Source organism: Alosa alosa, chromosome 2 (genome assembly GCF_017589495.1).
Source record: "Alosa alosa isolate M-15738 ecotype Scorff River chromosome 2, AALO_Geno_1.1, whole genome shotgun sequence".
NCBI lineage: Eukaryota > Metazoa > Chordata > Actinopteri > Clupeiformes > Clupeidae > Alosa > Alosa alosa.
Genome location: NC_063190.1, coordinates 8,512,044 through 8,538,813, shown reverse-complemented (window position 1 = coordinate 8,538,813; position 26,770 = coordinate 8,512,044). Strand labels below are relative to the sequence as shown.

The 26,770-nt window shown below is 39.8% G+C and overlaps 2 protein-coding genes across 2 annotated transcripts; one reads left to right on the top strand and one right to left on the bottom strand.

Moving 5' to 3' along the window:
- The first annotated feature begins 264 nt into the window (after positions 1–264).
- On the top strand, positions 265–9,733 carry LOC125291363 (vascular endothelial growth factor C-like). The gene is made up of 7 exons (XM_048238085.1): positions 265–1,017; positions 3,780–3,978; positions 5,657–5,847; positions 6,151–6,287; positions 6,805–6,912; positions 7,125–7,607; positions 8,071–9,733. Exons 1-7 carry the CDS (start codon positions 922–924, stop codon positions 8,189–8,191), a joined length of 1,335 nt encoding a protein of 444 aa, XP_048094042.1. The 5' UTR covers positions 265–921; the 3' UTR covers positions 8,192–9,733.
- An 8,240-nt stretch (positions 9,734–17,973) lies between these two features.
- On the bottom strand, positions 17,974–26,738 carry sra1 (steroid receptor RNA activator 1). The gene is made up of 5 exons (XM_048228697.1): positions 23,648–26,738; positions 23,149–23,274; positions 21,324–21,571; positions 20,372–20,480; positions 17,974–19,318 (listed from the first exon to the last, which is right to left on the bottom strand). The coding sequence occupies exons 1-5, from the start codon at positions 23,670–23,672 to the stop codon at positions 19,119–19,121; spliced, it is 708 nt and encodes a 235-aa protein (XP_048084654.1). The 5' UTR covers positions 23,673–26,738; the 3' UTR covers positions 17,974–19,118.
- Positions 26,739–26,770: the final 32 nt, after the last annotated feature.

Genomic DNA, 26,770 nt, shown 5'->3' with positions numbered 1-26,770 from the left:
CAACCAGCCATCCTACCCATCACCTCTCCTAATTACTTTAAGCCAGACACAGATGTGAAGACATGTTCCCACACACACACACACACACACACATACACACAGATAAACATACACCCGCCCACCTACTCTATAATGTACAATGTACACACACACACACACACACACACACACACACACACACACACACACACACAGATAGAAACACACACATACATGTATACACATCCGTACACACACACATCACACTAAACGTTCCAAGAAGCCAGTGGCTGCTCCTCCCAAAAGCAGGCAGTGAGCGAGAGAAAAAGAAAGAGAGCGCCAGAGAGAAAAGGAGTGAAAGGGAAGGATCAGCCCACACTGACAACTCAGCCCTGTCTGCGCTCCCCTCTTGACCGGGATATTATTTAGCCACCGATCAGGCTGGACTCATGCAACACGGTGGTCTGTCTGCCTGTCCTGTACACTCTCTCTCTGCCTCCAGGGCAATTGACCGAACCCAGCGTTTCCCATGACTCACGGCAACTGCCTGAAAATCAGTTCATACTGGAAATTTCCCTCACCGCACTCTTTACCTTGGTAATCATTGAGAAGCAAGATACTTTTGGAGGAAGTAAATGTGGTTCATGGCACATAGTGATTTAGATCAGAGAGAAACAGAAGAGAGACAGAGAGAGAGAGAGAGAGAGAGAGAGAGAGGGAGAGAGAGAGTGAAAGGAGAGAGAGATAGAGAGTGAACGCTTCACAGGAAGAATGCAAGGCTGGGAGGCACCACACAGTGGACTGACTTCAGCCTGGAGAGGAATGTGCCGCACTTGGGAGCGGGAGGACTGGAGTACCGGGATGAGATAGTTCCAGTGCGATCTCCGGGGGCATCGGCAGATCCTTATCTTTCCCTTCCCTCCCTCCCATCACGGACACACTATGTGGATGCTTGTTCTGTTCCTAAGGATTCTCAGCATTACCTGTGTCTGTGGATATGAATATGGGGATTACTATCCAGGCAAGGAGGAAACAGAGGTAAGACATGACATGAGAATAGGACAAGCTTTTGAAAACAGTGGAATTATATATCTCTTGATGTTAATTGTCTCTATCAATTTAACCAGATACGTTGCTACATTGGTAAGTGAGTACAAATGTTAATTTCCCTAAACATTATTAAAATATGCAACAACATTTGTGAAACTCTCAGACAGATTGGTCTGGCTCTCCAAGAAATGTTCTTGCTCAATAATGTCAGGATTCACATGATTTTACACCTAGTTTGAAGATTGCGGGCACAAGTAGATGCACTGTAATTGTTTACATTATTTATAAACAAGGTCAGAGTAATGAGTATACAACTAGAGCCAGGAATGCTACAGATGGCAGATATTACTTTGGGTCAACAATAACATGTATGACCTCAGTGTCATTTCTATAGCATCACAGATGTGTAAAGAAAAGATATAGCCATATGAATTATCTAGATCACAAATTCCATTTCACATCTTTGTGATTTTAAAAAACTCACTTAATCACATTTGGTGATATGATGCCTTTAACCCACTGGGCATTAATTAGAATTGTAAAGAGGCTGGCTGCACAGACCAGTTGACTATCTTCCTGTAATCCTCAACTGTACCTCTGGATGTCTGGATTGGTGCTTCTGGGGAACAACCCAAGAATCCTTTGGCAAATGCCATGTTTCCATTGGATGAGGACCGCACGCAGACATGCTGTGGTCACAGCAGGTGGCAGGTGGCAGATAAGCCATTTCATTCCGGTCCAAAGGCATGACATCATGTTACGCGATCCAAGAAGGATTTAGTGAAATATTAGATCAACCAATACGCTCGTTACATAAAACAGCCGGCTATGAAAGACATTGCCTACAGTATCAACACTGGCCCATGTCCAAAGTCTGTATAATAGCATACACCAGGCTGTACTGGCCACCATAACAAATGGGACAACCTGGCTTCTTATCTCTGAGAGGAACTTGGCTGAACCCAGTGGAAAAACATGAGCTCCCTGTGCATTGTTTTCTTATGGTCCAGACGGAGCGCTTTGTCTCAACTCCACTTCCATTGATATGCTGCCAGAATGTCCACCTTGGTTATAAAGTTACCTTGTGACAATAGCACCATGAAATGAGAGCAGAGGTTTTCAGGAACAGCGTGTAGTAATGTCCAGTTCTTCTGCCAGGACTGCAGCCTCCCAAAATGTTCTTTGACAATTTTACAGTACCTTTACTGTATTATGGGACAGCCTACCAGGTGTAGATACCATATCAGTGTAGTCACCAGCATAGTCAATCATAGCATAATAAAAAGAAAGAAACATAAAATTAAGTTTGGGAACTATTTAATTTAGGGAACACATGTTAGCCATTAATTCATAGGTAATATGTGTATGTTTACTGCTCAATAAGGTGTGTATTAAATGTCATTACACATTTGCTTTATTCAGCAATTTCTTATTCTTGCCAAATAGGTGATTTATTCTTTTAAATCCATAAAAAGCAATTAGTTGGGCTTATTTTGAGGTTATTGATATATAGTATGGATCAAAATATAAACGTTATAGCCTTCTATTACATTGCAAGCATACCAGCAAGCACGGATCCAGATTAAAGCAACACTTACAAGTTTTTTGTACCTTAAAATAATGTTTCCAAAATCGCTTCAGTGGTTCATCAACTCGTAACAAGGTGAACGGCACTTCTGCATTCGCTTCGCGACCCTCTATCGGCTATAACCGCACTAAACAAGTGTGCCAGATCGGGTAGCGAATCTGTAGTTCAATGGAATGAGACATAAGAGACTACCAATTTGACTTGCTTCTGATGTCACAATACATCATACTTTCATAAAATCATGCAACATACTTTGTCTGTGGACATTGTTATTTGCAAAGCCAGTGCTGGATAAACAAATAGCATGTGTGCGACAGAGGAAAAGTGCTTTGGTGTTGCTTTAACTAGTTGCTTATTAAAGGTTTACCAAGAGTAAAATATCTATTTAGTATGAATAAACACCTAATAAATGTGCAATGATGCTTAATACAACCTTGCTGAACACTGATATGCACCTACTACTTCTGTCTTAATGGTTAATGTGTGTTCCCTTACCTAAAGCGTTACCTGAAGCTTAACTATGTTTGTGAAAATATGTATGAGTGATTATATGAGTGATTCAGTGACGATGTACATTGATGTGCATATAGGGACATGCATGCTGTAGGTTTTAATGTGAGTATGTAAAGCGCAGGCCTATTCGACTTCAAATCTGGCTACCATGACTATAATATAATCAATAAAATAGTCAGGATACTGTCTAACAGGTTTATTTTACAAATAATCTTTATGGACCTGCTCTATAAGCACCTTATGTCTGTTTGGAATAGTTTTTAGAGCTTTTTGATACATCTCAGAATAAAGGAATGTCCACCCCATCCAGTGTTTGTGAATATCTTTTACTGAACTTTTTAAATGTAGCTGGGTACTCATGAACGCATGTCTCTTGACTAGTCACAATAGGAATAATTTTAGCAACACCATATTTTGGGCGGCCCGTGAAGACCCAGTGGTTTTCCTGTCTCGCCTACATGGTAATGAAGTTGAGTAGCCCTGATATAGTGTATAGAGTTATATTGGAAATAGCTGCATAATGTTGATTCCATGTATGCATGTGTATGTGGGCTTGTATGTATGTGATGTTGTTGATGCATTTCCCCTACGTGTAATCATTAATGTAATGTTGATCTAACAATAACAAGAATCTCTTCCCTTACCATAGGTTACTACAGTTGAGGACTTAACACTTGGGGTATCCAGCTTGGATGAGTTGTTAGAAGTACTGTATCCAGCATACAGGTTGAGGCAGCGCTGCTTGCAGAGGAGATCGGAGCGCACAGCATCTCCCCAGTACGCTGATGAAGACATGTGGAGGACGCCACGGCAACTGGCTCTGTTCAAGGATGATGGCACTTTTGATGGTTAGATTTTAAAATGTCCCTCAGCTTCAGATACATCCCCGAAAACACTGTACATAAAGTCAGCTAGGATTTAAGTCTATATCTTATTTTAGGTCCATTATATTCTAGTGAAGGGAGATGTAACTTTGAACATGAGGTTGAGAAAACCTTGGAGGCACAGAGAGTAGGATAGTAGGATAGTAGGCTTTTCTTTTAAAAAACCCAGGGCCAATCTGGCAAGAGCACCATGCTCTCTTCTGTTTAAATTACAGGCTCTTTTAAAAATTATCTTGTTTACTCCAAATGTCCTGAAGGTTGCCTCCAGACAAAAACAAATGATCAGATTCACAAAATTAGGCATTTGTTAAACAATATTACCCTGCAATTGCAAGTCCTGAATTGAATTCAATGATTTAAATATTTTGAGATATGCCAGCAAAGCAACACTGAGACTTCCTGCAACATGGCACATCTAAGAAGGGAGGTTAGTGTGAATGTCTAGCACAGTCCAGAGAGATGGAATTCCCAGCACTCATAAAATTACTTCCACAAAAATGTATGTGGTGGTAGTGGTCCATGAACCAGTAAGTGCTGCTGATTTCTCAAACACTTATTCAGTGGCCGATCTGGCCTTACTTGCACAGATGTGGATCAATTTATGTAGCACTATACCAGAATACCTTGCAGTATGGTGCACCAAAGTCTTAGACCAGAGCAGGGATTCTTTTCAATCCTGTCCCTCTTCCCTCCTTGGCTGCCAGCCTCTCCTGGTCGGCATGCATGAACTCATCAGTGGCAGTGTTTAGCAAATCAGTCAACAGCTTCTTAATTATACCGACTTCAGTCAGGTATATTGAAGCGCATGGGTAGAGGAAGAGTATGTCTGTGTACAGGTACAGGATCCAGAACGGATCGCATTTTCCTCCTTTCTCCTGATACTACCTGATACTGGTAGCTGTATGCTTTATGAGGTGTAAATCACATTGCGCAATGCCTCAGGTGACATGCTGACTAATGTTAGCACCCTTTTTTGTTAGCAAGTTAGCCTCTCATGCCTCTGGCAGCAGGTCAATCCCATTGCAGGAATGTACCTCTAGGAACAATGGCTGTATAGTTAGGTATTTGTAAAGTAACGGCCATGTGAGGTGAGGGAAGCTACAATTGGTGCCGGTGGGTCTTTCAAGGAAGCTAAATTGTTAAGCAAAGTTTTAACGACAGGGCGTTGGTTTTAATGTATCTTAGGCAAATCTAACTCCAGTGCTGTAGGTGGTAAGGGTTATGGCTATGGTTATGGGATTTGGCAGGCGCTTTTGTCCAAAGGGACATACAAATAAAAACAATACAATAGTTAAATTTAACAGTGAACCATTTAAAATGTTGGTAAGACTACATTAAGGAGAATAGCAATAATAAACAACAATGTGAATTCAATCAAAAGCCTAATTAAAATAAGCAAATATTATAATATACAAACCATAACACATAAGAAACGCTTAATAAACTAAGTGCATGCTAAAAGATATGCCTTTAGACCCCTCTGGTAATGGTCAACAATGGTACCCTTTGTGAAACATATAAAGCACTGCAGACTCAGAGCCCTTGGAATTTAATAGGCCTAGATTTCAATAAGAAACACAAAAATGACCAAACTACTGGAAAATTCTAACAGGACATTATGCAACATCCTTAATTTACTTAGTCATTTTGGAGGAGATCCAGCGAACAATATGCCGTCCACGAGAGGTGTGTCTGGAAGTGTCTAAGGAATTTCCGGACAGCACCAGTCGATTTTACCTTCCCCGGTGTGTGGGCGTCCATCGATGTGGAGGGTGCTGTCCCAGTGAGGCCTTCCACTGTACCAACACCAGTTATACACTGGTAAACAAAACAGTAAGAGCACCAGAATGCAGCACACATACATATGGAACTGAGCATACATTTTTTACAATACCCTTATGACACGCAGAAGCTTAAATACTGCTGTGCATTGACTAAGAATGTTTGCAGTGTATACCACACTGAATAAGTATTTACATCTATAATATTATATGATGTCACTTGTTTTCCTCATGACTATAAATGAACCTTTTAACTATAAGTTAACTATTTGTTTCATGTTGGTGTTTAGCAAGGAAATTCTTGTAATCTTCCCTCCACCTATTTTTGTTCTCCGCTGGGTTTTTCTTGTCACAGCTCCTGGAGTTGTCTCCTCCACGGATGGAGCGGACTGTGGTCATGGTGTCCGTAGTCAACCACACCTCCTGTGAATGTCTGGCAAAGAGGCCGAGACACTCAATCATCAGGAGGTCTCTTGATGAGCAGCCAACACTGTGAGTCTCCCCCTCCTCAAATCAATGTGTAAATGCATTGCACAATGAAAGCAGTGTGCAATGTTAAGATAAAGATACCTGGTAGGAAATGCCAGATGCTTACATAACTCCAAAGGAAAACTGAATGTCTGTTCCTGTGGTGAATGGATATGGTGTGTCTCATGTTTGTGTGTGTGTGTGTGTGTGTGTGTGTGTGAAGGAGGGTCTGATAAATGTTATTTCAAGGAAGAATCGTTGAGCAGAGGCCCAGAATCTCCTTCTGCCTCTCAGCCCCAAAAACCCTGGGCCAGCTCACTCACTGGCAGGCTTCAGACCACTGTGAGTGGGCTGTGAGCCAGGGCAGGGTGGGGTGTATGGGGGGGGCAGTTTCTGGATTGCTCTCCAGCTGTGAACTAAAACCACCTGCTGCCACCACCCCCCAATCCCCCCCTGCCCAGAACACACTCCATGGCATGTTTTGCTCTGTGAGGTCACAATCTTTCTTGACCCTTTCTCGAACCCCTTGGTTCTCTCCCAGGTGTCCCCAGCCGGAGGAGGCCTGCAGTGCTGGCTTCGTGTGGGACGAGCTGGGCTGCAAGTGTGTTCCAGCGGATCTACTGTCCTTGTCAGAACAAGAGCTGGGTGAGTGAACTGCCGTTGCGCACAAGCTGTTGTGCTTAGCACGAAGCGGCACAGCAACTCGTTCCAGCCAGGGCGAGGACAGCCAAGCCTTCTCTGCAGCACAGGCTACACACACATGTGAGGAGTAACTTAGTGCAAAAAGAAAAGAGGAAAAACGTGAATAATAAATAAAATAAGAATAATGTCATTCTCTCATTTTGTCCATCTGGAATAGAGCCCGGGGACTCCAGCCCTGCTGGAGTTGTGTGGGCCAAATAAACTGCTGGACGAGGAGAGCTGCGACTGCGTTTGCCAGAACGGGCTGACCGCGGCCAGCTGCGGCCCTGGGTGGCGGCTGGACGAGGACGCTTGCGAGTGCGTGTGCGAGGTCCCGGCAGGCCCCGAGACGCCCCCCTGCCCACCCAACAGGCGCTGGGACCCTGAGCAGTGTGGCTGCGTGTGCCAGAACGGGCTGACCGCTGCCAGCTGCGGTCCTGGGTGGCGGCTGGACGAGGACACTTGTGAGTGCGAGGTCCCGCCAGGCACCGAGGCACCCTCCTGCCCACCCAACAGGCGCTGGGACCCTGAGTGTGGCAGCTTGTGCCAGGTCCAGTGTCCTGCTAGCCAGCCGCTGGACCCGGAGACTTGCCTCTGCCAGTGCAAGAAGAGCGAGCAGACCTGCATGCTACTGGGCAAAAAGTTCAAAGCTGACAACTGCAGGTGAGTCTACACGGCGAGAGTAGTTCACAGGGTGTTTCACAGTATCACTACACCACAAAAGACTTCAAGACTACACCACACACTGCATGTACAGTCAGAGAAGACATTGTTCATGTCTTCTGTGACTGTATATCAGAGAAGACATGAACATGTATATCAGAGAAGACATTTCATGTCTGTGTTGTCTGTGTGTGTCTTTCATGTCTTTTCTGCTCCACTGTGTACTGAATTATGATATTGACGTGACTTGGGAGATTTACTGTTTCCCCCCACATGCCTCCCAGAGGAGACACACTTTATGTTAAAGCCAGATGATTTTCTTTTCCCCTGACGGCCATTGGCTAACCACTGAACCGCCCTTTCGCAACCCACATCGATAACCTTTTAACCTCAGATACATAAGTTCTTGACTGTGTCTGTGGTTTACACTAACAACTGCCTCTGTATTTCCCTTTCTATGAAGCTGTTATCGGCTGCCATGCAAAGATCCTCACAGGAAGTGCCCGAGTGGCTCCTACTACAGTCATTTAGTCTGCCAGTGCATTCCCAACTTTCTGAGGTCAAATGAAAGGGAACTGACATAGTACAATGTTCAGCTGTTGTGAGCCCTACACCATGAATGGAGAGGATTACACACTTTTTGGAGACTGGTCCAGAGAAATTCTTCACCGTCCCAACAGACTCAAGCCAGTGACCGCCATTACGGGATGTGCAAGAATCCTACCGAGGGAGTTTGCATGGACAAAGGAGCACTGAACTGGACTGAACTGAGATATACTGAACTGTTACATAAACAGCCATGGAGCAAACTTTCCCAAGCTGCTCGTTCTGAATATATTTATGAACTGGTACCCTTTGTTGAACTTGAAGGAACTGAATTTATGAATGCTGCTGTTTCCTATGTAAAGAAAGACATTAACCGAACTTGTTGCATTAGCAAAACATTATTTATTTATGGGGAGTCATTTCAGGTGGTTTCATAACCAACAGTCGTGCATCTAGTTTGTAATCTGTGGCCAGTGGGTAAGAGAGCTGAAGCATATTATGTCTATAAATTATAAGATGTTAATAAATGTTGAGTGAGATGGTGACATAACAGATAAATCATAACCACTACAGTAAACACTTGTGCGTAATGAGGACTTTCGTTTTTTTTTTTTAAATGAACATTTATCACGTGTATTTAATTTAATTAAGGCGGAGAACCAAACAATCAGTGTGGGCTGTAACAGGATATGATTCACATTAACATCATGAGTGTATAAGACAGACAGCGTATTATTATTTTAGCATCAGCTGTTTTCTCGCTGTGGGCAGAGCCAGCCCAGCCTTCTGGATGGCATTGTGTTGATGTCATTAGAGAGCAACCGCCCAGGCAGAGTGTTTGAAGAGGAGAAAGCCATGGGAAAATTCAATAACATCGCGCCATAATGCGCAAAATGTGCTCTGGTTGGGCCTGGGTGTAACTCCAAATGTGTCTCTGATTGATGTTGTTGCTGTGGAGATGGGCTCATCTGTGGAGCGTAGGCCGTCATGATTGAGTTCGTTTGGCCTCTGCTCCTCTAGCTCTTTCTCTCAAAGGGTGTATCTGATTATGGGAAAAGGTAGAGAGCAGGCGAACAGCAGGTCGGCATGTGTATGGGAAAGCAGACTTGCAGAGCTGCTGCTGTGCCATAAGGCGCGTACTGTGTTCTCAGAGCAGTGTTGAATCGCAAAGGCACTGGGGGAAACACCCTCCCTCTGTGAGAAACGCGTCTTCAAATTGTGTCTCAGATTCCTCATTCGGAACATATGTGTTCTAGATAATAAACAAAATTTATTGAGGTCAATTGAAGGGAGAGGTGAAACCTTTGCTTGCTTGGTTTTGTCTGTGACCACTATCAAAAGGTTGGTGTACGGTATAGCTTTCCACTGTACTCCAAAAGAATCAACACGATTGTGTATTCTTTAGTCTTTATTTTACATGTAATAATATCTCAAAATAAAAAATGACTGATTTTTATGTGTAATAAATTAAGTTTAACTTTTATCAACAACATATTTTTCTTTTCAGATAATTTCTACAGATGCACAGATTTATTTTTGTAATTCCTGAACCTAAATAAACAGATTAATATTTAATCATATTCAGAACTGCTCCATTACTTACATAAGGTAGTTTTGCGGATAATTTCATCTTCTTTTTCATATCATTGCCATCATGTGGGTCATAATCAAAGAGTAACTTGCACTAACTAATAGTAGGCCTATCAGTCATTAAAGAAGACCACAAACATGCATTGAATGTTAGTATACAGACACAAGGTACTCCATATTTCTGCAGTCTGTGGTCCAGGCTACGAATTGGCAACTCTCACTGTCATAGAGCACAATTGCTGACTTTTTCCTTTTCGAGCACCCTCCTCTTTTATTGGCACCCCTGGTAGAGATGAGTAAAAAGAGATATAAAAAGACATGTTTATTTTATCTTAGTTTCACAATCAAATCACAAAAAAAAAGTTATTTGCAATTTCACGTTGAGGAGCATTGCCTTGTTGCATTATTTGCCTACACAGGTTCTCACAGAGTGATGAATACCTGGGCAGCTAATACTTCTGAGAGACTCCATTCTCTAGCCTGGTACAAAGTTCTATGGTGCAACAGGAGGTCCGGGAGATGCCACTCTCCCTATTATGAGTCAGTGTACCATCAAAAGGATTTGAAAGCTGTAAGGTAAAATTGTTACATAGTGTTACTTTAAGACATATATCTTGATTGAAATATAAATGTTCTGAATAAGTCAAAGCATAACAGCAAAATCTCTTTGTTCAAACATGCCCTCTCAACACCCTACAGGTCTCTTAACACAGCAATGCATTTTTCTACATCTGTGCTTTAACAGGTAAAATGGTATAAAAAGGCACAGGAATCCACAATAAAGACTCTCTCAGTCACGCGTTCTATAAACAAATGATTCCTATAATTATCTCATCTCTTTCCTACAGCATCCCAATATGCCATTTATGACAATTCAAAGTCTTTGTTATGACATCCAAGCTAATTCCATGCTTCTAAAGTTGCATTTTCCAGACAACTTGAATCTGCCCGATATTTGTGATGCGTAGTAGTCATTATTATGCTTGTTGAACTCCTTTTGGATGCTTGCATTTTTGTTGTTTTTGTTAGTTAAGGGTCATAGTCAGTGACTGCTTCAGACAGAACATGCATTTGGATCAAGAGGAATTGAGGACTCAGTTGAGGTTATTCAATTACTTAAAAAATGTGTTGTTGTTTACATTCATAAAACAGTGAAAATAAGCAAGAATGGTAAATCAATAACAAATAACTTACCAGAATTATGTCCTTGAACACATTTCATTCATACTTTCACTATTCATGAATTGTTACTGTCACTGATTTACAGCAGTGTAAATAATGGCTCATGCAGCCTTTTTGCATAGGCATTATATTCACATGTATAATGTTGTGTGAAGTGTGCACTCACTTGTTTAAATCAATGTGTGTTTTATATGCATACCCATAAAAGCACTGATTGGTCTTGAATCTTAAATCAAACAGGCACAGCTTGCCACAGGCCCATGGCTAGAGGAAACGCTTCTTATAGCTGCAGTTCAGGTTTCAGCTCCCCGCATGAAGCTCGCCATCAATGGGGATGTAGGGCCATAGGAACAGGAATAGAACGAAACAAAAGTGGCTTTGTGAGAGTGCCTGCAAGTCTGCATGAGTGTGGTGCATTCCAGTCCAGAGGCAGGCTTAGCCTGATTGAAAATGGTTTCTCCCTTTAACCTCGGCACGACATCAGTGGTTAGCAACGCTTAAACTACTTTTTGGATTGAAATGTTCCTGCACAATCAAACACAGACCAAGACTGAGTAGAATTGCCGATATCCTGTCAGCTAGGAGGGCAATTTCCTTCCCCACCTGTTCAAACATGATGGACTTCACATAGAGGGAGCTCACATGCTGAAACCACTAGGGCAAAGTGATCCTTTTAAAGGCCTCACCTACATGGTGAATATGTTTCAGAGCAGCTGTCATCAAAGCAAATGTAGTATGTTAGCAGTTATGATACTTTTTTCAAAGGTTCTATATTTGGGAAAGAATAGCGGTGTCAAGTGCAGTAACTGCAAAATTCAGTAAAATTCTTTAATGTCTAATTGTCTAAGCTGTGCGATGTCTAACATTTATGGCATGAGGAAATGATTTGACAGAAGACTTGCATGTAGACCTGACAGTAGCTACAGCCAATCCTTAAACTATGAGAGAGACAAAAAGAGTACTGGAGGACTGCCGACAACCATTGGATAGGGCCAAGTGGAAGCCGCCCAGAAGGACATCCGTTATCCACACAAGCCTGAGAAAGCAAAATTTAATTTTCTGCATGAAATGGCAGAACAGGAATCCTCTGGATGCAAGAATAACAGTACCAAAACATAAGAGCAAGGTAAAGAACCTCTTGTGGCCTTACATATTTCACCTATCAAAATATTATCTCTCTTGGAATAGATTATTTTTCCATTGTTTTTCTTCAACCAGGTGAAAACACAAGCCTGGCTTTATCTCTGTAATTACAATCCATTTGTTAGTCCTTTATAATCCATTGTCCAACCAATTTACCCACACCAGCATTTTTTATGAGCACAAGCAGTTGGCTAAACCCACACACTGGTCTAAATACAGTTCCTTCAGACATGAGATCACAACAAGGCTAATTGTCTTCGTAAACTCAAATTGTGAATGAAGTATCTTTATAGCTAATTTCATCTATGAGTAACTAAATGCATCACTCCACTATCTTCAAAACGGGTGTTTTGTCAAACATGTCGCCAGCTGTCCACAACCATGTAGCCCTTTATTCTGACTGCTTTGCCTCACTGACAAATGAACCGTTGGGACCTGAGAGTTGAGGATTCTATGCTTTCTGCTACTTCAGTCAGTAGGAGAGTTGGCAACTTTACTATGACTACTTTTTTGGTAATAATACATTTAAGAGTTTTATCAAGAGTAACATCAAGATAGTCATTACATCAATTTGGACAACGTCATGGGAAAAATACGGGAATAATCTATAAAGGATAACATTAAGGCTTTGATCAGGTCACTAGCACGAACCAGTGGTGAATATGGAGCCTGGATATGGATCACCACAGCCACAATATTATCAGTAATAACATGACCTTGCTTGTTCCTAACTGTTAAAGCAACACAATGCATTTATTTTACTTTAAAAATAAAAGCTTCAAACTCATTTTGGAGCTACACTGACTCACAATATTGGAAATTAAGTCTCTAACATTGCCCATGCACACCCAGAACATTATCGGGTAGAATCATGACCCTTTTAGTCATTTTTTGATTAACTGGGTACTGCCTTAGGACTAAATAGCGTTGAATATTGACACCAAAGGGCCCAAATATCAATTCTGTTCAATAGTGTTGCTTTAAGAATACAACTGGGTCAGAAACCCTGTGACATGTCTGTCAGCAACTGTTCAGAGTTTTGCCATAGAATACGAATTTTGTTTTCCTGCAGCTGTCCATTTTTGTCTCTCTTTGACGACTGTGGCTACTGGTCCACTGTCAAATCATTTCCTTGTGTCATAAATCTGGCAAAGCTTTTGTGGATTACTCTCCTCCAGTGTGTGAGGGGAGACATTTTTATTTTATTTAGCATAATTTCTGCATTCTTGTGCCTCTCAGTAAGTGTCCTTCTCCCTGTTTACAGGCATGCACTCCTACAGTATATAAGTAAGCGTCAAAGAAACATCTAAAGGTAAACTGTGTTTGTCTGTTCAGACATTTCCAATGACAGGAGGTGGCACAGTATCACATGCTAAAAAGTCTGCTAATTTGAATAAAATTAACTCACATAAAGCTTAGGCTTTTATAAAGTACGTGGACACAAGTAAACAAGACAAGTTTTGGGAAAAGTATATGATATACTTATAATTTATAACACTGGAGTTACAATTATATATGAAAGGTCAAACCTCTGCTAAATTCAATCCTGCTGGAAAGAAGAAAAAAATGTCGTGACCAATGTGACCATTTTCTTATATTGTCAAATAAAGAGAACAATTAAGTGTCTCATACCTTCCCACATCTTGAGGTAATTAAGGCTGTACTGATGTGATGTCCCGAACTATGGTGACATTACACTGGCTACTTCATAGTCACTGTAATGTCACCATATTGAGTAATTTCATGGTGTAATCAAAGCCCAGTCATGCAAAGTGAGGTTAACATTATGGTCTGTTACATTTAATAGTCCAATGTGTCAGTTCCGTTGTAATAAATGTGTTTGGAAATGCCTTACTTGTATAATTTTGAAATACATTCAACAGAACCAGATATATATATATATGAGACATGAAAAAGCTTGATTCTCACAGGCAGAGGAGTTGGAATCTGTCACGCAAGCGTATTGTCTGGAATGAAAACATTCTGCACCATTTTGGGACATACCAGGAAGCTCTGAAGCCATTCCAAGAAAAAGAAAAAAAGGTGTCTGGAGGAGGTTATCGACCTGTAACACAACAACATGCCACGAACAGCCAAGGAGATTCAACCATTCAGAAATGAGAACTGTGATCGTAATACCATGGTCTGGGATGACGTAGCATGCATAAATACAGCTAAACCTCTTTTCCCATCACGGGCATGTACCTGCTTGCTTGCCATATGCCATGAGATCGGCAAAACCACAGAGGCAAATTCTTTTCATTGTATTTAGATGATCACCCAGTCTCTTCCATTTCTCTGTTTAGGTTTTACTTCAAATCCCAAACATTTGGTTGTTTTGTAAAAATGTTTATGTTAAGGATGGTCAAGGACTTTCACTTTAACAAAGAATTTTAATTTCACAGTTATCCCTCTAACTTTACTGTACGCATGACCTAAAAGAAAGAGCACAATCAATTATAATATTGAAAAACAATCCCAGTCACTCTAAACAGCGTGTCTTGAACTGTGGGAATTTGTCTCACAGTGTGTGGAAGTTTGGTTATGTCTGTTGTGTTAAGGCCTGAGTACACAAGACTTGGAAAGTGTTGCGTCATCTCCCCCGCGTCTGAAGCCCTCAGGATGGAAGTGGGTTTCATTGTGTTTCAAGAGGAACTGCCAGCGAGTGGCTTTTGACATTGCTCAATGCAACAATGCTAACTGCAAGGGTTTTGGTGTTGGCAGTCGCTGTGCATGATTTCAGTGGTTTATGAAACAAAACAGTTTGGTTTCAGGGCACACATTTGATCATATCAGTGTGGAGGTGGATTGAGAAACAATTTTCTGGACAACAAATCAGATTAATGCAGAGGACTGTCTCAAGGATGTTCAAAAATAACAAGCAGTGCCAACCCAAATGTGAAGTTATGTACAGTTGTACAAACATGTTACATTAGATATACTTAATAGGAAATGTAGTAACAATATATGAATTATCATGAATCCATGAATTAATTAATTCATGATTTATGTATTACTTTATTCCTTAATATCTCATGAATCATCAGGAACATGAGTTCATAGTCTGTCAATCGTGACCTCATACATGAACAGCACATCACCTAAAGAATTATGTATGGTGGGCACATCATTATGAATTATGATTTATTAAGCATGATCATGATTATTTCTTTTTCTGCCAAAAATGGTCATCGCTGCTCAAATTCTCATTTGAACACAACTTTGCAGTTCTCTAAACACATGTCATTATTCACCACTTTAGTTGAGGGGCCACAGACATGATGAACTCAATTAAGTTGTAATCATGTATTCATGATGATCATGCTTAAGAAATCATAAATCATAATGATGTACCCACCCTACCTAATGCTTTAGTTGACGTGTTGGTCATGCATGAGGTGATGAATGAGAGACTATGAACTCATTTCAATTCCTGATAATTCATAAGATATAAAGGAATGAAGTAATGCATAACTCATGAATTAATTTATGCATGAATTCATGATAATTCATGTACCCTTACTGTAAAGAATTACTGGACATGTACTGTAAATGTTACAGTAGATGGTAAATAATTAATTAAAATATAGAGACATATTAAAAATAGACAAAATATATTTACCTAATAGACTGTTCCCAGGATTATTCATAGATGGGTGTGACAAAGTTGGGTGTGAACTGTGTCACGTTTCCAAGGGCACATGATGGACACATGATGAGGAAGAGTCTAAGCCATACCAACACGCCAGGAAAATAATCTTTAGCAACAGGCATGACTGACAAGAAATAAATATCAGCCAATGGTTGATGTTCTAAAAAGTCTTACCAGTTTGCGAGAAAGAAAGATTAGGATCTGCTCTGTTTCCCAGCATTCCTGCTCACATTACGGAGGTTGCCGCTGCATTCTGGGATGCTATCCAGTTGTCACGAATACTCCTCAAAACTAGTTACATCTTGCTTTGGACTAATCCATAAAGCTGGGCTAAAAACAAATGATTAGAAGATAGTGTTTACAATTCTCGTTCTTGTTTTGTTTAAATAATGGGAAGTTCCATTCTTTCTCCAACATACTGTTAAAAGTGCAAAACTCCATGGCAATATCTCTGTTTCTTTTGGCACTATGTCATGGCCAGCCATAAATACTTAATTATGAGTCAACACAGTTCAGTAACTCTACTCTACTCTACTATGTTATGTTCAGCCAGTGAAAATTTTTCCTTCTTGGACAAACATCAGATTTTTTTATTGCTGGTACAGTACATGCCTATAACCTAATTCCTTTCATTGCAGACACTTGCAGAAAAAGAGTGCCTGCACAACTTGAAAGCTTTTTTATGGATATGGACTATCAAACACACACATTCCCGGTGACAGCTTGTTGGCCAGGCTTGGGAGTGGCCTACAACATTGAGGCAGCGTTTAACAGTAATGAAAATGCTCATCTGTGATGCTCATGTTGAATGAATCACCGATCACCAATGAGATGTCCAAACACTGGGACCAAACACAAATGTTCTGTGACGCTCTACTGTTGATACAGCAACAAACAGAACTGAAAGTACTCAGAATTCTGTTTTTTTTTTTTTTTTTTTAAATAAGTGGGACCTCCAGGGAGTATTTGCAGACATGAAAGTGGATGGTAAAAAGATGAACATTAGTTCAGACACAGTCTAATAGAAGTGACACTGCACTGAATCATGATCATGTAAAGCAGATGTCCACGGATTAAAACTCATTCTGTGCTGTGGAACCTAAGTGTTCTTTATTGGTCCCTAGACTATCTGTACCTAGCCATGCAGGGATGGCTGTCTGTATCGGTTCTGCCCTCTGGATTCAGGATTCCACTACAGACTCCAGAACCATCGGCGTGTCAGGTAGGTAGATTCAGTATTTTATCAAACAGATTTGTTATTCTTTAAGCAATAACCAGTTCTGTGTGTGCATTATTCTGCTGTTGCTGTTCTATTATAGTCATTACCAAGGGACTATTCCACTGTTTTGTAGTTCCTCTAGAGTTAGACATATACACACTGCCGCCCAGTGGTGTAAGGTGAGTAGTGCAGCAATAAGCATGTCAAATCCAATGACAATATCAACCATTTCTGTTCTGTTCATGACCTTGTGGGTACAAGTGTATAACTTAATAAAGTATTAAAAGTATTTAAGTATTTAAAGGTATTACAGTATTAAAAGTGACTAAAAAAGTATTTGTTCCCAGGTCAATTGCTCATTGTGCAGCTTTGACCGTCAATGAGCAAAGCACAAAAACACACATATGGATATTAAAGGTATCCAATGTAGGCTCCCCCTTAAGTTGTCGAGTATTTTTGTATTTTACACTGTCGTAAATACCACTCATGGCTTGTACCCTTCTATCTGGACACCGTGCAGGTGGATGTTTATCGGCTAGAGCAGTGGTTCTTAACTGGTCTGGCTTTGGGACCCACAATTTCCCATGTTCATAAAGTCACAACCCATATATTATTTTAGCGTTCAAGCCAACAGATATGGTGAGCTACATGGTAAGACACACAAAGTGCCTGTAGACCTACTTGTTTGGAACATGCGGATGTTTGGCATTACATTTGTGAAGTCTTCAACTCCTGATGTCACCTTTCAAAGTAGGACAGGTTTGACTTTGACAGGGGTGCCTTGTTTCCATGTGGCATTTTAGTTTTAATGGTTCCATGCTTTCTTGTGCCAGCAATTCACTGCACATTATTCTGGGGTTTCTTTCCTATTTTGTCCTCAATTTACGGGAATCCATATCCTAGCCTACTTCAAATATTCAGGATCACAGCCTACTAATTATGTCTAACATGACCTGTCACATTAACATTGCCTATGTACATGGTAATGACTGAAATTGCCCACAAATAAAGTCTGTTAAATTAAAGGTCCAATATTAGATCTAATAAGGTACCATTTTATTTATTTATTAACCACAAGCTCCGCAATTCACCCAGAACAGTTCCGTGACACACTTTTGGGTTCCAACCCACCAGTTAAGAAACACTGGGCTAGATAATCTCAGACCAGACATGTGGATTGTCATGGCAATATTACACTGTTTAATACAAATAGTAGGATATTGAACAATTGCCGTAAAAGCTGTTCAGGTAAAAAAAAACTTGCATAGGACGCCTTTAATGTTAAAGAATAGATTATGTTTTAAATGGATGAATCACAGTGGATATTTAGTTTGGTGTGTGCAGACATGAAGAAAAACTAACAAAAAAGTTACCAATGTATGGTCATTTATGATAATTATTCATTCGGAAGATTATTTTCAGATTATTTATATTGTAGATTATTGTAACAAAGAATTTTGTCCAGTAACAATTAACTGTCAATAACAATGAGTATTATTTTCTTTCCCTTTGTTGTCTTTTAAATGTGCAAAACAGGTAAAATGGAAACAGAGAGGTGTCAAAAGTGGAAAAATTATTTAGAAATTTCAGATCCCAAAGCACCAGCACTGTATTCCCTCACAGAAACACAAACCATGGTTACTGATAACAACCATGATCTGAACAACTGAAGAAAATGGAGAATCCAATCAAATACACAGAGAATTGTATACTTAATGGATATTACACAGTGAAAATGCTTGACAACAAGCTTGACATAGATTATGGCAGAATGGCCTTAAATAAACTTGAAGGTTGACTTCTGATTCGAGAGGTATGATTCCTGAAGATAAATGAGAGATACATAGCACTGACTTAATCACACAGATTTCATGCATAATTCCAAGGTCTTAGCAAGTCCATATAGCATTAACTTTCTTTTGCGGTGTAGTTGTCTCTCTTTGACTGTGTCTCTGTCTGTCGTGTACAGCTAGAATAAGATAAGGCAGATAGACAGTAGAAGGATGGAGGAGAATGCAGTCAATGAATCGAGCTTGATGAGTCAGCAGCTTTGAAGTTCCCCCATCATTCCACACTGTCTGGGGAGAAAGTTCAGTCTCAAGAGGTATGCAAAGGAAGCCCTTCAGCCACATGATTCCCACAACCTTTTCAGATGGCTTAAGCACAAGTCCAAACGAGACTACTCAGGATTGGGATCGTCAGATGTGCAGCTCGGAGTCTGCTCGGCGTCTGCAGCACACAGGTGTTCAGGCTGAAGGTTTCGGGTCTCTGCAATTAAGCGCTTGACCCCGACCATCCACTGGCTGACCTCATTCACGTGGTCAACAATTAAAGATCGATGGATTTCATCAGCTGCATTCCAATTGTGGCTTTTCATCTCTGCATTGAGGAACAAAATTACTTAAGTGACTGAGTTTCTACATTGACAACACAGCCTTCAAAAGGTGTTCATTTAGCTAAGAAATAAGATTTAACACAGAGGACTTCAATCTGAAACCACAATGCACACCTTGGACACACTTCAGCACATGGACACACTTCATCCCATGTGGTGTTACCAATACTTGCAGATACAATGCGGAATCAAGCATAAATGAGTTCAGAGATCAGTAGCAATTTAATTTAACATATAAGAATATGTTGACTGTACAGTCCTTTTTTTAAAGTTTTACCAACATTGTGTGGCTTTGAAGAAATTCCCATTCAAAAGAACTTCCTTGTTTGTGCAGGAACACACCTGAGCTGACTCACCCAAGTTTGCATGTAGGATCGTTCTCTGCATTTAATTAGCAACATGATCTTGCCTAGTATTAACGTTAACTTTTGTTCACGCACTGAGGGATTTAGCGCATTACCTACCGTGACGTACAAATTAGAAAGGTATTTTTGTGAGCTGTAAAAAATAATATTACCATCCCTGTGTACGTGTAGTTGTGTACTAAACCCAACAAGTAGGAAAATGTGCTAGGATGTGTGGAGAGATTCAAGTGTTCAGTTCAAACAGTCATACCATTTCAAAGTATGGTTCCCCTTGGTCAAACTAAGGTTTTTAACCATATTCAAAGAATGGAAATTGGATCCACTGGATCATATATTGGTAAGGCCAATATCAGATTATGTTTATGTTCATGGTTCTAAGCAAAGAACACATCAATAAACATGACATTAACATAACAATTAAAATGATATAGCCTTAATAATAATACAAACAATAATATTAATGATAGACTAAATCCTAACATTAAGATTATTATTGTGCATGTAAATATGGTCACTGTGCACTGCCTGTTGGTCATTTCATCCATGCAGTGAAGGGCACATTGAAAAATAATGTTCCTATCCATCATGTGAATTCAGGAGTTAACATATGCACCCAAATTCTAAAAATGATTGTTCTCTTTCCTCTCTTTCTCTAAAGGTTAGACCACTGACCTTGAACCAGAAGATTCATCCTCTTCTTGACAGGAAGTGAAAGCTTCCCACTCTTCCACATATCCTCAAACACCTTCAGACGTTTGTCAACATCATCACACACTTGCTTCTATAGGTGACAAAGAAAAACATAACAATTTAAAACTCATAAAAAATATAGCATTTATACTCTTGACAGACTATACATATTTTTAAAGTTACCATGTGTACATGAACATTAATAGGTGTTAACATCAGAACTGTAAGTACAAGTTCTAAAAGAATTCAAAGGGCTTAGTTCCTCAAAAGCAAGATTGAAATGTTCTATCCTTCAGTTTAATCAAAGATCTGAAGACATAAAATAAATGACTGACCTAAATTACATTCATATATCCAGCATACTACTCAGCTATCAGGGATGGCATAATCTGACCAATTCTATGATTCTTTACAGGCTCTGGCCAAGTCTGCAATTCTGTCAAAATTAAGATTCTTCATATTTGAGCTCAACAGCCAATCAAATTGCACTTCTCCCTTCCACGCTCCTGAAGCAACATGTTGATTTCTTGGAATTGTTTATGGCTTAGCCTAGTCCGAGCTATGAGTTTACATTGATAGAACTGTGCACAAACGCATCTTTTGAGTGCACACAATGAGCAGAAAGCTAGAGGCCTTTGAGAAGCAATTTGCTGAATTTGACAGAAAAGTCAATTATATCAGAATCACAAACTAAACATGTAAGACATAAGCACTCTTTCTGTAGTTTTTCTGAGAATGTGCTCACCTGTTGGCACTGCATTACTGATCTACAGAGGAAAACTCATCTACTCAATATTACTTTAGTGTTAAAGTTGTACAATTCACTGAATTTAGGCCTAGCTGCTTTGCATGAATAATGAAGAAATGGGAATGGATAAGCTCAGTAACTAGCCTACTTCAGATTGAGGACTGAGGAGTAATTCATGTTATTTACCTTAACAGATTTCCTACAGGCTGTAAGTGCCCACTGAAGGAGGGCGACAACCTCATCTACACTGGGCTCCCCTTCTGAGTCTGTGATGGGAGACTCTGTCTGTGCTACCCCAGGAGACGGCCGTGATGGCGGGGCCAGTGATGCGGTCATACACAGGGGTGGTGGGGTCATTCCACAACTCGGTGGCGGTATTGGATTTGCGGGAGGAGTGGAGAGACTCGGTGGAGGGGGTATCCCTGGAGACGGGCCTGGTGAAAATAATTAAACTAAATTATATATATAAAAAAAAAAATTTGCACTGATGTTCTGCTGCACTGCTGTGGACATAATTAATGTGATGGATGCTCTCGTTAAGTGGTTCAGGGCTCTATGTTGTTTTGGAGCCACGTCTCCTATTTGGTCATTCTGGCCATTTCATTGTCCTGTCTTGTATTCAAATTAGCAAATAAATGAAGTATACAGCGGGTGAAATACGTACTGACGTGTCAACCACAGGTGGCACTAAAATCACTGAATAACTGAAATTGAAAAGGATATCCCCACCCCTGCTAAGGTACTCTCAGGTGATCACGTCAGAGCAAAATGTGGTTATTTATTCTTTCCATCAATGCTATTCAAAACAACACAAAATGCACCATTGAGATCAATATGTTTTGTATAGCATTGATAAGTAAATAACCAAAGGCAAATTTTGCTCTGACGGGATCACCCGAGAGTACCTGAGCAAGGGTGGGGATATCCTTTTCAATTTCAGTGATTTTAGTGCTACCTGTGGATACTCTATACAAAACATATAGATCTCAATGGTGCATTTTGCCCATGTTAAAGGTGGGAAATAAAAAAGAAAGATTTGCATAAGACAGGTCAAATTGGTGTTTTTAAAAAGAAGGGATCATGGAGATTACAGAAAAAATATTTTTAAAAATCTTCGTACATTCCCACAAGGTGTTAATGTGCTCTGAAAATGAGATCCAAAATGATTTTTCAGACTTGTGAGGTCTGCTGTTCAGACCCTGAAGGAATTTATTTTCTGTTCACTGCTTTTTATGAGAGTGTTTCTACTTATCTCAATAAGGAAAATAAATTAAGAGCCTATGTTGAGTACAAATATGTCTTATGAAGGCCTAAACAGAGGAACACTTTGAGGGACAGCTATGACCACGCAGGATCATCCAGACCAAACGTGACAATTTTGCTACATACTATTCCTATTTATGAACCAGCATGTAAAATTTGAGCCTCCTACATGATTTAGTTCTTGTGTTATTAGCTTGTGAACTTTGACAAAAAAAAAAGAGGCTGAACAAAATCGACACCCCCCTCCCCCCGTAAAACTGGCTTTATCTTGGAAAGTATTGATCTTACATAAAAGTTATTTTACAGTGTGTCTCCTGAGTACCATAGGTTCATTTTTTCAGAATTTTTTGAGACCTAAGTGTGTGGGCCCTGGTTGAATTGACATGACCCAATAGCAATCTACAATATTATTATCATTATCACTATCATTAGTGTATCATTAGTGTATTCATTATCAATTTTTGTCATCTTGTTAAAGTCATAGTGGATGCAGATGGACATGGATGACACAGGGGAATCATAGATAAGGTCATAGATATAGTGGATAACGGATCCCATACCAGCTAATTACAAGAATAAATATACAAATCTGTTTGTTATTTCTATTTGGAGAAATAAATCAGTCAATCCTTCAGGTGGTAGTCACCTCAAGTGCTATATAGGATGAGGTTAGACACAGCACAGACAAGTGGCAGCCACAGAAAATATAGTCCATCATAGACAAGTTTTTCTTTTTCTTTTTACATACTCTGAGGTCCAGAGAGTTGAGGAGGTGGCACTCTCTTATTGAGTAGACGTTTGGGGCCACTGCCTTGAGCCGTCTGTAAACCGTAAGAAAATTGTGGGGGGTCGTTCCATCCACGCTCCTGATTACCTATCCATGAACACAAACAAGTTCAAAACAGTGATTATGCCACAACATATAACTCTTAAAAAGTATGCTAAAGCGACACTAACTTTAGACACTAAACCCATTTATCAGATCTTGCCATAAGTTGACAGTAGACTACTGATTTTGATAAGATGAAATACAACATTACCTTGTTATGCTACAACATACTTATTTGGAATTAAAAAGCACTGTTAGTGGTTAGCTCGGATTTCTATGATCAGGCTACATTCCATCAGCTGATGGACACTCGCCGCATGTAAACAATACAGTAAGGCCACGTAGCCGATTCGGACATGGCCTTAATTTATATGGTCACAGTACCACAGTACTACTTATACAGTGTGTAAAGACTTACCCGGTTTGATATACATGTCTGCCATTGCAATTTCACCTATCTCAATACATTAAATTCTTGTATATCCGGGACACGTGAGCACATTTTCCCTTTTTTTTCAAGCCAGGTCACGGATATCCGGTTGCTCTGTCACACACGCAAACATCTCCATTGTGCACCAAGCGCGCTTGCGCGCGCCAAGAACCCAGAAAACAAATACCACTAATAATCATGTTTTAAAGAATTTGCTAGCTTTATTACGTCAAATTCAAAAGCTATGGTTAATCCTTGATTATTTTACTTAAATTGTATCATGATTAATAGTAGCCTAATGGAAATGTATGACATCCTATCCCCTGAATGTGGGCTTAATTGCTGGGGTATGCTATAATGCATTTTATTTTATTGAAGGCTTTTTAAAATGCACAAAGTATCCATGTATATGTTACCGTGGGTCTTTATGAATTACTGAGGGAAAATTAAAATGAGATGTGAAATGTAGTCTCCGGAGAGTTGCATGACCAACACTTCCTTTAAATGTCATGAATTAGTAATTTATACCCCACAGCTTTGATTTGTGTGGTAGGATAATTTTAGCAATAATGCTGCCATATCATAGAATTTGTGTCATGAGTAGGCAATATAATAGTATCATATAATCTTCATACATGAGGAAGAGAGGACTATCAACTCATGTTGTGCTATCTGCAGATTCATTACAATATAATATTTGCAAGGTAAGCTAACCTTTCTTTGATTATACAAGATATGAACCCTATGCTAATAATAAAACCAATAGCTTGGGCAGATTTTTGGAAACAGTTAATCTAATGAAAAGAGTAAAACCTGGTCATTACATGTTTTTTATGGCAAAATTGTCTTAGTACAGTGTTCTTAGTAAATTTAAAACACTGTAACTTCTATTTGCACCTCTGAGCCAATTCCAGCTGAACATGGATGCTGTCCATACACTTGTTTAATTACAGTTCAGTTGACGCAGTTTGTATTTACAATAGTGAGAATTATTGACTTTTGATGTGTTAATCAAATACCGATCAGACAGGAACAACAAAGGTAATCAAGCAGTTTAATAGTCAAACATAGATTGCCACTGTGTGGATCCAGTCTGGTACAACAGTGAGAATGAGAACTCTCCATTAAAAAACAGCTCCATATACATGATCTAGTCTTGTGCTAGAGAACAGAGAGCAAGAGAGAAAGAAAGAGAAAGACGTCATTCTGATAGTATAAATAGCAAAATAGAGTAATTGATAAACACAAGGTGCTACATAACCACTTTGTAACAGTAGTCCAGACTAATTTTCCTACACAATGCTTTCTCCATACATTGGTCTTACATGCTGTAGTGACGTTGTCCTCACTTACAATATCGGATGGCTTCACCATCTATGTATCATTTAACCAATTTTAAGCAACAAGAAGACCTGAGTTGATTGATTTGTTATATAACACACACTGTATTCAAAGTCTAGGATAAGGAGCAGTTGCATATATAATGTGTAGGTTCACATCAGTGTTCTTTAGTGCCATTCACATGTATGCACACAGATTTCACAGCCTCTCAAAGAAGCATGCTTTAGGTTTCAGGGGCCAACATATAGCACTGGCGTCCATTTGTGTTGATGAGCAGAGAACTTTCAGGATTTGTATACATAAAAACAAACAACAGCCAAAAGCAAATGCCTGTATTTGGTGGAATTACCTACAGATGTCAATGCAACCCACTTGCCATTCAAGTACGCCAGAGCCAGAGCTAGAGCTAACTTTTTAGCTTTTCAGGTTCTTTTAATCATAGATCAATTTGGATAACGCTTCTGATTGGATCTCTGATTAATTTGATTTAATGCCTGTTGCAATAGAAAATATATATTTAAAATCTCAAATACCATTTAGAATGTGCATTCCAAGGTTTGTGCAAACTCATGCAGTGATGCCAGTAAGCTGTAGGGGGCAGTCAGCAAAAAATATCTAAATATAACCATCCAGATGCAGTCATTTTGTCATGTTCAAAGTTTCTTTCATACCATTTTCTTTATAATCTCGGCAAGGTAAATGTTAATCTCTTTTTATAAATGGAAAAATGTTGTACTATGTACTGTGCTGGCTGCAGCCAGTTGACTTGTTGAGCAGTTCACTACAATGCATTTTGTCAGTCATGTGCTCAGGTTGTCTGTATTTTAACAATGAACTGGTGTTTATTTTATTGTGTTGGTGCAGTCTTGCTGTGTATTGTCATGAGATTCTAAAGTAGCATATGGGTTGAGTGTGAGCGAGTTCAGTTCATTTTGATCTGAATTATTATGTGTCAGGAATTTTAATTCCAAAGGATGCTATGCAAAAAGATGCTAGCCTCAATTTTCATATTGAACACAAAACAGAGCCACAGTTTTCAGGGATTACAGATACAGTTACGAGATTGACTTTCGGTAATAGTGTGAATTGCTTAAGATCTCTACAGTTTACTTTGGAAGTTAAAAGTGACCCAAATAAAATGAGTACATCTTCTACACACATTGAGTATACAAGGACCACGCTACGTTTTTAAAATATATACTGTTTTCCTATGTATTGAAAAAAATGTTTTGTGGTTGTTGGTCAATGGTCATTTTATTGCAGTGTTCTTTTGTTCCTTGGCTATACTTCCACAACTGTGGGAGTGATGTCCTAATGTTAAGTCGAAAACCTGTGTGTCGTCGAGATACATTCCTATTGGTGACACTAAGGAGTTCCAGGCTGTGGAATGTGAGAGCACAGCACCCAAGTATACCACACACCAGCTCAATTAAGATATGTATATCCACAGAGACAAAGCACTAGTAGCAGGAGACCAGACATGTACCATTTTTCTGTACTGTAGTTAGTGTAGTTTTGTAAGCTTATTGTTGTTATTGTTGTAATCCTAATTGTTTGTATTTTTATTATAAGGGCTGAGTAATCCTTGGAAAGTGATTTCTGGACAAGCTGGTATGAATTTGAACATTTTATCTCTCATAGTCTTTTTCAATATCCTGTCTGGTCCCTCTTCTTTTCATCATGCTATACTTTTACATCGTCAGCAGCTACAGTTTTCTAGTACCCCCCCTCTCCTGGCCTATGGTTCCACCCCCCCCCCCCCCCCCCCAC

Excerpts from the sequence above, each read along its gene's own strand:
- LOC125291363 (XM_048238085.1), top strand. The coding sequence starts at position 922 with ATGTGGATGCTTGTTCTGTTCCTAAGGATTCTCAGCATTACCTGTGTC. Across the intron at positions 6,288-6,804 it reads CTTGATGAGCAGCCAACACT|GTGTCCCCAGCCGGAGGAGG; the intron begins GTGAGTCTCCCC and ends GTTCTCTCCCAG. Across the intron at positions 7,608-8,070 it reads TTCAAAGCTGACAACTGCAG|CTGTTATCGGCTGCCATGCA; the intron begins GTGAGTCTACAC and ends CTTTCTATGAAG.
- sra1 (XM_048228697.1), bottom strand. The coding sequence starts at position 23,672 with ATGGCAGACATGTATATCAAACCGG. Across the intron at positions 21,572-23,148 it reads TCAACTCTCTGGACCTCAGA|GCCCGTCTCCAGGGATACCC; the intron begins GTATGTAAAAAG and ends TATTTTCACCAG. Across the intron at positions 20,481-21,323 it reads CCTGTAGGAAATCTGTTAAG|AAGCAAGTGTGTGATGATGT; the intron begins GTAAATAACATG and ends TGTCACCTATAG.